The 15,105-nt window shown below is 34.5% G+C and overlaps 1 protein-coding gene and 1 long non-coding RNA gene across 3 annotated transcripts in view; one reads left to right on the top strand and one right to left on the bottom strand.

The window, feature by feature from the left end:
• Positions 1-2,649: 2,649 nt before the first annotated feature.
• On the top strand, positions 2,650-14,931 carry LOC127065285 (uncharacterized). The gene is made up of 3 exons (XR_007781994.1): positions 2,650-2,870; positions 14,335-14,775; positions 14,843-14,931. It is a non-coding gene; the product is annotated as an uncharacterized LOC127065285 (long non-coding RNA).
• LOC127065281 (tyrosine-protein kinase Drl) overlaps positions 11,056-15,105 on the bottom strand; it is a 74,965-nt gene continuing 70,915 nt past the window's right edge. For both annotated transcript variants that reach the window (XM_050997393.1, XM_050997392.1), the window contains exons 8-9: positions 14,902-15,088; positions 11,056-14,585 (exon numbers count right to left, since the gene is read on the bottom strand). In XM_050997393.1, the coding sequence (XP_050853350.1) occupies positions 14,337-14,585; positions 14,902-15,088 (436 nt within the window). In that variant the 3' untranslated portion in view covers positions 11,056-14,336. The remainder of the gene's footprint in view (positions 14,586-14,901; positions 15,089-15,105) is intronic.

Consider the following 15,105-nt stretch of genomic DNA (forward strand, 5'->3'; position numbering starts at 1 on the left):
TTATGTGGAAAGTATTATATGTGTGTGTCATTGAATATAAAATTACTAAATAAAATTATTAGACATAAATAACATAACGTGTTAGTCTAAGCTAGTTATATTATATCAACAAACTATTATATTTCTTCATTAATATTAATTCGACATTAAGTCTATCGTCGGTTGTTACGAAATGTTAAAATTGAAGGAAGATCTAAATCATTTGTAAAGATCTCGATAAATATTTTTCGTAATAGAACTTACGTTGGAAGATCTAGAGAAATAAGAAGAAGAGGAAGAAATAAATATTAAGAGAAAGGAATTAAGAAGATTGAAGATTATTTTGAAACATAGGTGTTCGAGGTGTGATAGTCGTTTAGGCCGTCGTGATAGAGTTATCACGTTTATTTATAATGTTTAAAGAGAAGTAAAGGCAAAGCCTCAGGCGGGTGTACGCTCGTGCGCATATATACTGGCTCGTTATATGCATGTATGTGTGTGTGTGTGTGTGTGTGTACGAGACTTATGCCTACCTACCTACCTACATTTCCCAGGCAGGCTCTCGGCAACTTTCTTCTGACATAACCGAATGAAGGCGCGGGCCGCGGTTATGCAATTCGAAAGTGCCCGCCTTACTTTACGTATCGTGTTTGAAGGTATACTTGTGCATATATATATACTTACATATACGTGTATATGTATCGACCTGTCATGCTATATAGACAAAACGGCGAGCTTTTACTCGATTTCCTTAAAGAAAAGAAGAAAAAAAAAGAAGGAAAGAAAAAAAGACATAAAGGAAAAAAGAAAAAAGAAAAAAAAATTGTCAACCTTTTGTATGCGTTTTAGAAAAGAAGTGAAAGGTTCCAATGTGCGAGATGAAGAGAAAAAAAACGAACGTGCGTTCTCGTTGACGTATTGCTTATTTCGAATGACTTCGATCATCGGAAATTGCAAGGTGAATACCTACTTTGCGGTAACTGTTATTACAAAGTTGTCTTAATGGGAAAGAAAGAGACGGATAACTTATTGAGCGTTCGAGAAAAGATCTCTCTCTTCCTTCCTTTCTCTTTCTTTCTTTTATTTATTTTATTTAATTTTTTTTTCTTTACATTGTAATTAACAAATATCGAGAAGAGGGCTTATTATTAATATGAAATGAATGATCGATGTGAAAGCGAGTAATTTCGAAGAACGCACGTGCGATAGATATATAATACTTATAAGCATACTTGAAAATCTAATCGCACGGTATCGGAAATTAGTATATACGAGATGAGAAGATAAATAATAAATCATTATAGTGAAATGCAGTCAATGAGAGTGAAAGATTGACGGAATAATAATCAGGATAACTTATTCCTTAAAGGGAGACACATCGAATGACTGATACATCGGTATATACTTATTAAAAAATTAATTGCATGCGGCAATTGTAAAATAAAAAAGAAAAAGAAAAATTTGACAGGTCTTAAACTTTTTTTTTTTCACCGAAAGTAGAAAGAAAGTGAGAAAGAGATAACATGAAAAGAAATACGACCATGGTATAAGCTTATTTTCGAATAAATCGTCATCCGATAAATTCGAATGCGAAAAGAATGGTGATCCATGTCATTCGGTAATTGGTAGGCAATACATATGTACGTGAACAGGATATATGCATATGTATGTTTGTACGTATGTGTACGTATGTTGACGTTTAAAAGTCGTATCGATCGGGATGCCATTTGCAGAATCGAAAGGTTCGATCGATCTCAACGATCTTCGCGAACGATATGCAGATTCTTCGAAGCATCAGACGCACCATAGAAAGAAGAAAAGAGAAAGAGAGAGAAAGAGAAAGAGAACAAGTGCGTAACCAAGGGTTCTCTCAATGAAACTTACGAAGTTGCTCCCGCGGGAAATCAGTGCGTCTTTGCGTTTCTTTTTCTCTTTTTTTTGTCGAACTAAGAAAAATCGGAAAAATCTTCACGGTGACCTTTCCGATACATCGTCTCATGTCCATGGGTTTCCCATAACGATTACCATAAAAGTTCGACCTCCTTGAAGACGAGAATGAAGAAGAAAAGTAAGAACGAGACTTCCTGTCCTTTTCCGTAGATCAGTGCTCATTATTTTCTGGGTTTTGTCGTAACACATGGTCGATGTGAATCCGCGAAAAAGTGGAAGTAATCGATATAATCGAATGGTACTACGTGATATCATCGATGGAACTCGTTTCGATACGTTCTCCGTGTAAGTTAAATTTTCAATTCAATTTTATTTTACATTGTAATGTTAACATTAGCGAATGTTAAAAGTTTGATTTTTAAAGACGAACAAAAATTTCTAATATATAAAATTATAGAGATTCTTATAAATGTGTATATCGATAAATTGAAATTATAAATTAATAAATTGCGAATAAACTTTCTTGTAAAAAACATTCTTTGTGCGAGAAGGACTCGATCTTTAAATAATTATAATATTTACAAACCTTAGCAAGAACTTCAAGGAGTTTTTGTTTATTACGTATTACGTAGAATGAAACAATCAAAACATATATACATCTGTACACAATTGTTTTTGTGTAAGAATTATTTTTGCGAAGAAGTCCTGATCTTGGAATTAATATTTATCTGCAATGTTTATAAACTTTATCAGGAACTTCAAGGAGTTTCTAGGTGATCGTATTACGTAGATCGAAACGACCAGCGTAATTATTATTACGTTTCCGATCAGTTTGTCGGTCGTCGTCAATTTCGACGCAACGAGCATACGAGTTACATACCTGTGAGAGAGTTCCGTGTCGTTGAAGTGATTGAAAAAAAACCTTCGAGGACAAAGCGTCTTCCGAGAGGAGAATTACGTAAGGTTGCGATGCAGGTTCGCGGGTTGCAAAAGCACTTCGAGTAAGTATAATATTAAAAGAGGATTCGATAATCGAACAAATATACTTATCGTTAACACATCTTTATATATGTATGTAAGTACGTGTACGTTTTATATTCAATACTATTACAATATTATTATATATGTGTGAATTATAATCATATTATACGTGTATTATGCAAACTGAGCTATTTTATCGGTGTTTCGAAAAATTATGAAAATCTCGACGGAAGTAGAAAAAAAAGGAAAGATAAACGAAAAAAAGAAGCTTGTATGCACAATGACAAATTAAAATATAAATTTCAAATCAATTTTGGAGGATGATTCATGTAATGGAATAACAGCGAAAGTAATAAATTCCTTTCATTTTTTTAACAGATTGCGTAGTAACGTTTCTAATAACAGTCAAGTTTGAAAACTAATTTGTTGAATTGATATAAAAGCCAAATTTTGTATATATGCTTATCTGTAAAAAAAAATGAAAGAAAAGAAAATAGGGAAAGAGAGAGAGACAGAGGAATGAAAAAGATAAAACGAAAGCCTTATTTTAGCACGATGTACTTCGTATTACATTGTAAAAGCCCGCGTGAACGGTGAAAGTGAGCAATGCTTTCCCTCGTAAGAGAGCTCTCGCTCTCGTCTCCTCGATGGTCTCCTTTAAACGCATGCATTACACGGTTATGTCATAACCCATGAGTGTTGAATATATATGTGTCTTTATGTGTGTATATACATATACATATATACATACATATATGTATATATGTATCCACGTGTGCGTACGCACGTGTATCACACGACGGACAACTTATATCCTACCTTTTCTTTCTTATACTTTTCAAGTGACTTTTTTTTTTACTAAGATATCGTGTCTACTTGAAGTTCTTGCAATAGTTACGTTGGCAAACGATAAATTTCCAATTGCTTAATAACTCGAGTAGAACTAATGTAACGTGTAACCCACGGTCGTAATTATTTATGTAAATTTTGAAGTATTACCAGCTATTAAAAGAAGAGCAAGCAATTTTAATTCCCTCTTTTTTCTTTTTTATCTTTTTTCTTTGGAAAGATATCAATACGTTGGATGCGAATTGATAATTTCAAATCGATATTACCAGTCTATGGTTTTGATATTGACAACCATAGAATATAATTTGACACGACCGGTAGATAATACCACAAGTATTTTTTTCTTGTTTTTCTTTCTTTTCTTTTACCCATTCAATATTTTACGTGATTCACAATCGAGTTATAGAATCGATTTTCAATCAAAAATTGAATAGGACAAAGAAATCTGAAATGGTATCTGGTTAATAATCGTCAACACCAATTTACGCTTTCTATGTTGGATCGATCGATTCGTTTTTTATATTAGAAACTTGTAGAAAGTAAGTTGTGTTATTTAATGTCATGTAAAATAATATGTAACGAGATAATCTAATTGCGATAACACAGTGATACCACTAAGCTGTCAAATATCATTTTAGTTAATTATTATTGTTTATCTCCTTCGTAGAAAAATTATCTTGGTGGGTCGAATCTAACCGTTCATCTATTTTTTCCTTTTCGAGAATCGATCGAAGCTCCGAGTATCTTTCATCTGTTGTCTCGAGCTCTCGTACTCGGGAAAAGCGTGTTCCGCACGAGCAAGCTGTTGCTAAAACTTCGCAGACACTAGCAGCACTTCATTAGCCACGACTAACAAGTACGCGTTAGACGCTCGAATAAACTTTACGCAGAAAGTTTCGCTCACGGGCAATCGATTTTTATGTATTAACCCTTCTATGATAACGGCCCTATCGAGGACGTAATGGATCTTAATCTATTAGATATTTATTAGATCGGATTTATCGTTAATGTATATTTTTTTTTGCTTTTTATCTGTTCACATTAATATCTTCTATTTCATTTCCAAAATCAAGCGACTGTTTTATTCGTGTAAAATAAAGAAAAGAAGGATTGTATTTTAGAACAGTTGTTCAGCTTTTAGAGAAAAATTTCTCTTCCCTTGCGACTACTACGAACAATATCTTTACCGATTCCGAAAATTGAAATTTAAGAATTATCAAGAAATTGTAAATGAAAGTTAGTGAAGTTAACGTGTTATATCACTTGCGTTGAGAATTCAAGAAACTGCGTGGAGTTTAAAGACAAGATACACGTTTTACAAGTTTGCTTATAAGTTCTTATCCCTATAAAGACCAAGCGGATGTGCATTTTGTTGTAGATCAAAATTGGTTAGACCGATTAAAATAACGCGACTATGTCGTCGACGTTTGATCGAATGTGCCGTTGTTTTTAATTCGTTTAGAATACGATTAGAATATGATTAGATATAATTTTATCTTCTCGTTCACCTTCTTCTTTTTTTTCTATTCCAGAAATCTCGAAAATGATTTTAATCTTACAATAGGTATTCTGTAAACAACGAAATAATTTTTGTCTGAAGTCGCCAATAACGCAGCATTTACTCGAAGCTCGAATATTAGACAATCTAACGCGTCCAAGGCTAACCGAGCCTTGAGCCGCCTTTCCAAGTGTTTCGCTAACCCGACCGTTCGCTCGATCGGAACCGAGTATCCGTACGATTAGATTCAAGATCGCACGATCGTTTACTCAGCTGTCTTCCCTAATCATATTTATTCGTAAAGTCAGCCCTTTTCGTCACCCTTCATCCCACTTCTAGACATTTATCAGCAAAATTCTTTTCTTTATCTTTTTTCTCTTTCTCGCTCTTTCTCTGTCTCTCTCTTTCTCCCTCTTCCTCTATCTATCTATTTATCTATCTATCTATTAACTATTACTAACGGTAGAGTGAAAGTTTCGTTTCAGTATTTTACCAATATGTACTTACGTTCTACAGAGTCGTTATTATAACATTTAATTACAGTCGAGATACAGAGATCTAAACTAAGCTTGGATGTACGATTACTGATTCAAATAACATAATGAGAGAGAAAAAGAAAAGTAGGGAGAAAGAAAATAAAACGTATATAGGATATAATAATTATTATTAAATATTTTTCTAAGAATATTAAATTATACGAAGAAAAGGAACAAAATCGCATATCAGATCGGTGCTTCGCCTATTTATGCCGAACCAATTTAATGACTATGTAATATAGGTATCTTATATTATTCAAGGAGCAAGTTTTTTATATTTATATATTTGTCAATTTTATCGAGTAACTTGGCATCCGATAAAACATACGAATAAGAATGATAATGATAATGATAATAATAACATTTTTTTGTTGAATTTATATACAAAGTGGAACATATGTACAACTGGAACACATCAACGAATGCTTTTTCTTTTCTTTTTTAACGAACTTGAAATATTTTTATTTAACATCGTAGTACACGCAAATACATAATTTATTTACTTACGATTCTTAAAAAACATGATTCTTCGAATAAATAAAAATAATTACGATTGTTCACGGGGTTCACCCGGTATAATCTATTTCGAATCGGCGCGTGCGCGTCCTTTGTTACGATCGATGCATTGAGTTCCGTCGATTTCTCCTTTATCTCTGCCGATATCGTCAGGACAAAACGAGCTAACGTACCTTTACCGTATCTACCCCTCCTCCTCTTTTTTCCCCTTCCCTATTTCTTCTTACTCGAGGAGCAAGTTTTTCCGAGGATCGATTTAAAGACCGGTCGCGCGTAAGGCGCTTTATACAGCCCGAAAGAAGGAGTCGATTGTTTTACAACTCTCGTAGAAGGTTAGAGGGGTGAGTATCTCTAAAACTGGAAAGCACGATAATTGCTATTTAAGAGGCGAATTAAAAAAGCAAAAAGAAAGCTTAAGTACTGAGACGAGAGTCGAGCATCTTACCTTTTCTAAACGCGCTCATCCAAGGTCCTTTTTTGCTAAGGAAAAAACTAACGGTGAATAAAAAAAATAAATAAATAAATAAATGAAAAATATTTTCTATTTCTTTCTTCTTTTTTTTAATAAAAAATTATTTAACAAATGCGATAATATATGGATCAAGGATTCACTAGAGATCTCTTAGGAAGATCACATAAGTTTGAAATACAATATTTCGATAGTAGTTATCTCCATTCATATACTATGTATGCATTATGCAGAATATTTTGAAAAAGAAATTGTGTTAAATTTGTCTTATCTACAATAAAGCGTAGAAAAGATTATACGATGCCATTTAAAAGTTATCTCAATTTTTCATCGAACGAAAATAATATTCTTATAATTTTTATATATTGACGATCGAGCACCGATGACTATTTGTATGAAAATATTTTTTTTTAAATGCATGAAAAATCGTGACGATTGTTACACGACTCACCTTATATAGCTATACGTATATCCTTTTCAAGATGGATTAATGAATGAAAGATGACTGTAGAAGAACTTTCTCTTAGACATGGTTAATTAAGCCCTCGAAAAACTTCGAATTATTATTTCAAAAGCAATTTTACCAACGGTGTATAAATTATTATAACAAGTTAGTCTAGAAAAAAATCGAGAGATAGTCTCAGGTATTCTAATGGAACATTCGTTTTGGTTTATCCAATACGAAGGATTGCCTGTCAAAGCTTATTTCATTTTACACACCACTTCCTCCTCTTTCCTTATTTTCTTTATCTCTTTTCATAAATGCGACGGATACACGGATAGAGGGGAAAGAGAAAGAGAGAGACAGAGAGAGAGAGAGAGAGAGAGAGAGAGGTCTTATGAACTATGTGAATGGAGAGGCGGTCGCGATTACGCGAGACACGCGCGTTTACGCGATGTTTATCGTGAAAACTGGTACCTCCAGCTATACACCTTTGATTTACCGCGTTATCGCGTGGGTATCTGTATTGAAGTAGGTATTACCATGAACATTTATGACGAGTAACTCTCCTGATTGAACATTACAAAAAAAAGAAAAAAGAAATAGAGATAGAAAGAGAGACAGGAAGAGAAGGAGAAAGAGAAAGAGAGAAGGAGAGGGAGAGAGAAAGATGCAAAAAGAAACTGAAGAAAGAAAAACCGATTACTATTATAAATATATTCGAAGTTACGGACGTTTATGATCGGTTAGTCTACTAGCTTACTCTGCGCTTGTACCAGTATGGAAATGAGAAGTTGGTACGATTCTCTTAGATCAGTTAATAAGATCGATGGTATCTCATTGATCGATGAATTAAAGCACCCGTCTAAATAGGTATCGTTAAACTAACACCTATATTTCAATATCTTTCGCGACAGGTTCTTTGCAATCCTCTTCCTCGTTCTTTCTTCTTCTTCTCTCGCTTCCTTTTCTCTAAATGCTCTAGCATAGATATTTTATGATAAACGTTTTATCAGAAAGAAAGAGAAAAAAATAGAAAAAAGAGGCAAAATTTCAACAACAAACGCGATAAGCGAAAAGAAAGATCATAATGAATATAAGTGCATTATATTTATAACGATGATAATGATTTTTGAAATATTTGTTAGAATTCTAAACACTATATCTTTAAATAATATTATAAATATATGTTACATGTTCTCTTTTCTTTAGAATTTTCTTTCGTTCTCTTTTTTCTTTTTTCCTTGAAATTTTTAAAACATTAAAATTTTATTTTCTAGACGAGATTGCAGACAACCACTTTTAAATATCTCGTCATATTTTGTCTTTCGACAGATATTCGATTCCATCGTTTGCCGACTATAAATTATAGTTTATACGAAATATACGATCATTTGTACAGTTTTGCAGGACGATATATACGTATATGGTGTCCTCTGAAATACGTATATCAATATATTTTCTGTCTCACGAGGGGGTCGGATTCAGGTCTTTATGGAAAATCAATGGTGATATTTTACGGATAAGAGCATCGTTGTCGGATATGTACGAAGCTATCGTATCCGATTGAACATTTCTTCATAGTGCGAATTTTTTAAACGGCAATAGAAAACAATAAAAAAGTACAACGATCGTTTCTTTTCATAATTTTCTTTTTAGTTTCTTCTAAATCGTTTTTTATTTTTTCTACATTAATGATTACTTACATCACTTCGTTTTACCAAGAATCTATGATCATCATTTTTAAAAATGCAATTTTCTCGTCGATTTCTTCAAAAATCTATAAAAAAAATATTGGTTTAATGACAGATTCTATATGACTCTCTTGATTACAAAAATTTGACCAATTAAAGTCAGTTAACGTTAAAGCGAGATACTATATTTTTCTACTTTTTTGTTTTTCTCTTCAATGTTGCTAATACAACGATAATATGTTTTAAACCATTCGAATACGAGGACGAACGTTTCGCGAGTTGAAATTACATAAGATCGCTTTCGTCAACGTCTCTCTTTAGTTTCGTTTACACAAACATGCTGTCTCTGCATGGATATACAAACATACACAACACAGACTTATATATATAATAAAATTTTTTATATGTTTTGTACATTATGCAATCCTCAGAATTTAATAAAATATATTTTCTTAGTGATTGAAAAGCTAAAAATTTGTATTGTCTCGTTGATAATAATTTTGCGAAAAAAAAAGAAAAAGAAAAGGAATAGAAATATAGTCGAGGCCTGAAAATATTTTCACTTAACGATAAAATAAAATATATTACATGACGATATTATTAAATGGAGAACGAAATGTTTTCGAACAAAAATAAAGAAAAAAAAAGAAAAAAAGAAACAGAAACAAAAATAAAAAAAAATAAAGAAAAATACAAATCTTACCTGATAAGTCAACGTCGTTTCGCGAATCGCGTAAAAGTCGACGCACACGTCGGCCTGGCCGGATGTCTCGCTCGTAATTTCCGTCTGGGGCTTTTAAAAGAATAAGTGAAAGCGTGAAGGAGAGACGAAGAGTGCCAAAGCATCGAGTGTTTTTGCTTTTATTCTCTTTCTCTCTTTCTCTCTCTCTCTCTCTCTTTCTTCTTCTCTTTCTCTTTCTCTCTTTGTTCTTTTTCTTATCGAAAGCATGTAGTCACTATCGTTAACGACATATTAAAATATATATCACGCACATATATGTATGAACGTAAAAGTATGTATAGGACATATTAAATACGAAAGAGGTACGAACAATACACGTATTACAAATTATTATCAACTGCAGGAGAAAGTTTCGAGATAGCGTAAGACCGATCATCGTCTGTGGCTTCCAGCTACGTGATTGGAACAGAGCATAGAGTACAGAAAATAAATTCGAGCTTTCCGTCTCTTTCAATTGATTCACTTTTTCAACATTTCACTTTTTCTTCATTTATTTACCGTTCATTCGTTTAGAGTTAAAGAATAATTAGGCACTAAAAGTTGAAATTAGCCAAAATAATCGATATTTTTTTCTCCTTTTTAAAAAAATTTTTTTTTCTTCGTTACTCATCGTAAACATATTTTTTTTCCATCCTTCTGACTTATCGTACATTGTTAAAAAGTAATAAGCAATGTATTATTATACCACTCGAATTATTTTTAATTTATTTATTTTTTTGTTCGTTCGTAAAAAATGATATGAAAAAAAGAAAGGAAATAGCGTGGCACGAGATTCGATTCGATTCGATTTTTGCCTTCAAAAAGGAATTCGTTTACGTTCGAGATCTCGAAGTAGAGGTGGAGTAGCTCGTCGCATGGCGTACACGCAGTGCCGAGCTTCACGCTTCGTAACAATGCTCCGACTTTCTCCATCACTTTCATTTTCGTTGCCCGGTTGCTCGGCTCTCTCATTCCTCTCCCTCTATCCTTCTATCTCTTTGTCAAATTGAGAAATAGTTGGAGAATATATACACGCGTTCAGCGTTTTCTAGATACTGCATTGACAAAATTTTCTTTTTCATTATTTTTGAAAATAACAATTACGTGTTTTAGCGAACAAATGTGTCAAATATGTTAAAAATTCAAAATAAACATGGCATTTTAATGTACTCATTAAATTGTTATAATTTTTTACTATAGAGGTACAAAAAGATCTCATTTAATCTTAAAATATCACATCTCTGTTTTATAATCAAGATCTATCGATCCTTGCGCATAGAATATTTCACAAAATTTCTTTATACGTTATTGAAATGTAATGACTCTTTAATATATTCGATCGAACAAAAACATAAGAAACTTTCTACGAGTTCCAAATCAGTCTACCAAGTCTACCTTACAATTCTGAAATTAATTTTTGATAAAGGTTTGAGATAAGGTTTGGAGTGATTAGAGGGGTAAATTGAAGACATCGCATTGCTTTCTTCTCAACACGTATATTTCTTCGCTTTTTCCGTTGAAAAATAATGCCGTAAATCGTCGTAGGAAATAATAGAATCTGCACAAATCAACTCACTCGGCGCACCACTATCCTTTATTCGCTAGAGGTATTTACAGTGAACTCGAAACTGTGTTCGGAATCCTTCGGAATCCTTTTAAGAGGTCCGTGGTATTATCGGGATCGTGGGTTGTGGGTGGACTGCCGACGAGATAAGAGGGGTAGGGGTTGAGGAAAGGGAAAAAGGGAAATTGGGTTGGGGAAATTCGAATCGAGAGAAACGAAAGACTCGCGGGAAAATCAGTCCACCCTTCGATTTCTCTCGTTGCCATTCGAACGATTCGATATTCGTACGACGAGAGTTTCCCGCGATAAGGGAAAAAACGAGATAGGTATATCGTTATCGTTGTCGTTATTAATTGGATCTTGAATGCGCGTGGAAATTAAGCGATTTCCAGCGTACATCGATAGCGAAAAAAGTATGTATGTGTGCGTGCATACGTGTCCGCGTGTGTCGGGTTGTTTACTACTAACGCGTTCTTCCCTGTGTATACGTGCGTTCGCGTTTGTGTATGCAACCCTAGCCAACCCTGTTCCTCCATTGAAACAACATTCACGAAATACGAGTATCGGATTACAAGACTATTTAGCCGTAGGTACCGACGATTTTCGTTAAATTAATTAATTCGCTTTACAATTTCGTAAGATTTAAAGATTAGCGAGCAATAAATTCGTTATAAATAGTTTAGTTCGAGTAAATTTCTTACTTGCTTTCTTTTTTTTTTCTTTTTTCCTTTTTTTTTGTTTTTTCCTTTTTTCTTTCTCCCAAAAGAAGAAGAGCGACACTCGCTGTCATTGTTAAATAGTTAATTATATGTACGAGAATGTAGAGAGCCAAATTCTTTCGACACCCTCTTCTTCTCTTTTCTCTCTTCTTTCTCTTTTTTTCTTGTTCTTTTTTTTTGTTTTTTTCTTTTTTTTTTTACAGAGAGCACATCGGGAAATATCGAGGAAAAACGATAGGAAAGAGTGGCGGGAGTGTGGGATAGGGAAAGGAATAAGGATTATAATGGTTTTGTAATCGGGAAACATGCGAGACATTTAATAAACATCGAGTAGTTAGTAGAATTATAGGACCGGCATTTATACGAGTTCCTCGAAATACTCGACTTAAAATTATTCGAGAGTCGATCTTTTTCGAAAATTCGACAATCTCTCTTTATCAGCGCTAAATCGACTTTAAAATTATTAAAACAAAAAAAGGTAATCTACGCGATGTTTTGGCAAGAATAATAAGAAATAAGGAAGTCGAACTTTCTTTTTTTTGCTTGCGCGCTCTTCAAAATTCTCGAAAACAAGGTTTCGATTCTTCGAATCGACGAATCGTTGAGATTTTCGATCCTTCGAAAAAATCGACCGATATTGCCAGCCCTAATTAGAATACATTTAGAAGTAGATTAGCAGCAGCGATTAAAATCAGTCGTCGAATTTTCGCTTGGGCGTGTTTCAGCGTGATGATCGAGGGACGACGTAGGATCGAAATTTAGCGACGAGAGACGGCAGTGGCGGCAAATTCGAGCTTCCTCGCGCGTGACGTGCGTACCTACGTTCGACATGACTTTCGCGGTGTAGCTAATAGGTACATAACTACGAGTAAGAGACGTATAGTCAAACCGCCCATTTACGCAACCAGTCAGTATACGTGCGCGTGCGCACTAACTCATACACGATTCTGTCTCTTTTCACTCCCTCTCTCTCCCTCTCTCACTCTTTCTTTCCTACACATACGTACACAACTCTTTCTCTCTTTTCCTTCGTTCGATTGTATTTGTATGTGCGCCTTTCGAAGGTCAGATACACGACAATAGGATTCCTAAGTGTGTCTCCGAGCCTTGCTTCTGTACATGTATATTTCCCTCTTTTTTGTTTATATGTGTATGTCAGTGCTCACGCGCACGCAACTCTCCCCTTCTCTTTTCCTTTCCTTCCTTCTTTCTCTCTTTCTCTCTCCCTCTTCCTCTCTCTCTTTCTCTCTCTCTCTCTCTCTTCCTCTCTCTTCTCTCTCTTTATTTTTTTCATTCTCTCTTTCTCTCTCTTTTTATGTCCTCGACTTGACGATAATCCGAGACTTCGCAATCGTAATCGTTAATGAATAATAATCGAACGACTACACGGGTACAGGCGCATTTACCGATTCGATCTTCCGCAAAGAGTCTTTATAATTACGAAAAGGGAGAAAGAGAGATAGATGTTTTCTAAGTCTGCCATTTGCCAAGATCAACGAGAAAAGGTTACATCTCCCCCCCTCTCTCTCTCTCTTTCTCTCTCTCTCTCTTTTCCTCTCTCTCTCTCTCTCTCTCTCTCTCTCTCTCTCTCTCTCTCTCTCTCTCTCTCTGTCTGTCTATCTATTCCTCGTCTTAATTAGCAAAGGCCATAATTTCGTAATTGCCGTTTTTGTCCATCGACTCGCTTAAGTTTCTCTTCTTTATTTCGTCCTCCGTTCTTATCTTGCATACGAGCTCCGTAACACTATTTTCCCTTTTTTACGATTTATCCCGTGAGAATCGTCATTTTAATTCTTATTTGCCAATTATAATTCATCTTTTTTCTTCGAACGTCGTATATGCGAAGGTAGTTATTTAAATTTGCATTATCAACGAAAGAGAAAGTAATTAATTTGTCTTCTTTTTCTTTTCTTTTCTCTTTTCTTCGATTTTTATATATCGACAAAACGAAATCACTTCGATGGATCGTTTCATTCGATCGTTTGTCTCGTCGTTGATCCGTCTTACTTCGGAAGACGACGTATTGCGTTTCGATAGGCGCACCTTTTCTTCTTTCTCTACGTTCTTCCTCTCACAAGACTTTTTGAAAATCATGGACGGACGTAAACATATATGTGTTTCGATCGCGAGATCGGATTCGCGAAGATTCGTCGTGCGGTTACCTAGACCAGATATAAATCGAGAGAGAAAGAGAAATAGAAAGAGAAAGAGAAAAAGAGACAGACAGACAGACACAAAGAGATAGAGAGAGAAAGAGTAGAAAGATAGAGATAAAATATTTTATGGTGTGTTAAGCGAAATATCACGAATATCAAAAGGTATTTCCATTATTTCGCAAATTTGGCAGTGCAAATTCAATTCCATTTGGTTTGATTTCGGAATGTTTCATTTGATTATCGAAATTAGTCTTTGATTCGCATTAGGACGTTTCGATCGACTCTTTCAATGAATAACTCTTTTAAACTCGTGATTGTAGATTTATATGAAACCACCGAGAGCGTCGTGAAAGTCCTGCAAGTAGGCGAGAAGTTGTGGCATCGTTGGTCGATCCCTCGAAAGGCCAAGCCAACAGACGGCCATAACAGCGAAGAGCTCGTCGGGACAAGGTCTTGGTTGTGCCAATCGATATCCATCTCGAAGACAGGCCATCATTTCGAATGGATCAACTTCAACGTATGGTTGCTGACCCAACGTTGCTAATTCCCAGAGGAATACGCCGAAGGACCACTTGATGAAGACAGAACAATTTCAGTGAGCTCGGTATATAAAATAATTACCGCTCATTCATTTTGATTTAAACTCTATACTATTGCGGCATTTGAGAGACTCGTCGTTTTAAAGATTAATATAAAATTATTAAGAAAGGATCTATAAATGTTATATCTAATAAAAAAAATATATATATGTGATAAATAAGGTAAGATATATCTAACATTGATTTAAACACGATACTGATATTAAGACATAGACGGTACTTCTACTAGCGATCAAGGAAACATTGGCCAATACTATAACAGACTATCGTCAATGAAAAAAATCGTACCACGTCCGTCGCAGTGCTATACTGATTGTGTTGAAGACTTTCCAAAGCCATCCAACGTATCGGTCTGTTTTCATTGTCCCCAAGACAATGATAATCCTGAGGAAAGAGATCTCGAGCCAAGGCAGCATCAGCTAATCTAACACGAAGGCTGTTAGGTTCTATCAGGCAATTTCTGGCAGCGATATCCCTAAAATACGAAAACAT

This window comes from Vespula vulgaris, chromosome 7 (genome assembly GCF_905475345.1).
Source record: "Vespula vulgaris chromosome 7, iyVesVulg1.1, whole genome shotgun sequence".
NCBI lineage: Eukaryota > Metazoa > Arthropoda > Insecta > Hymenoptera > Vespidae > Vespula > Vespula vulgaris.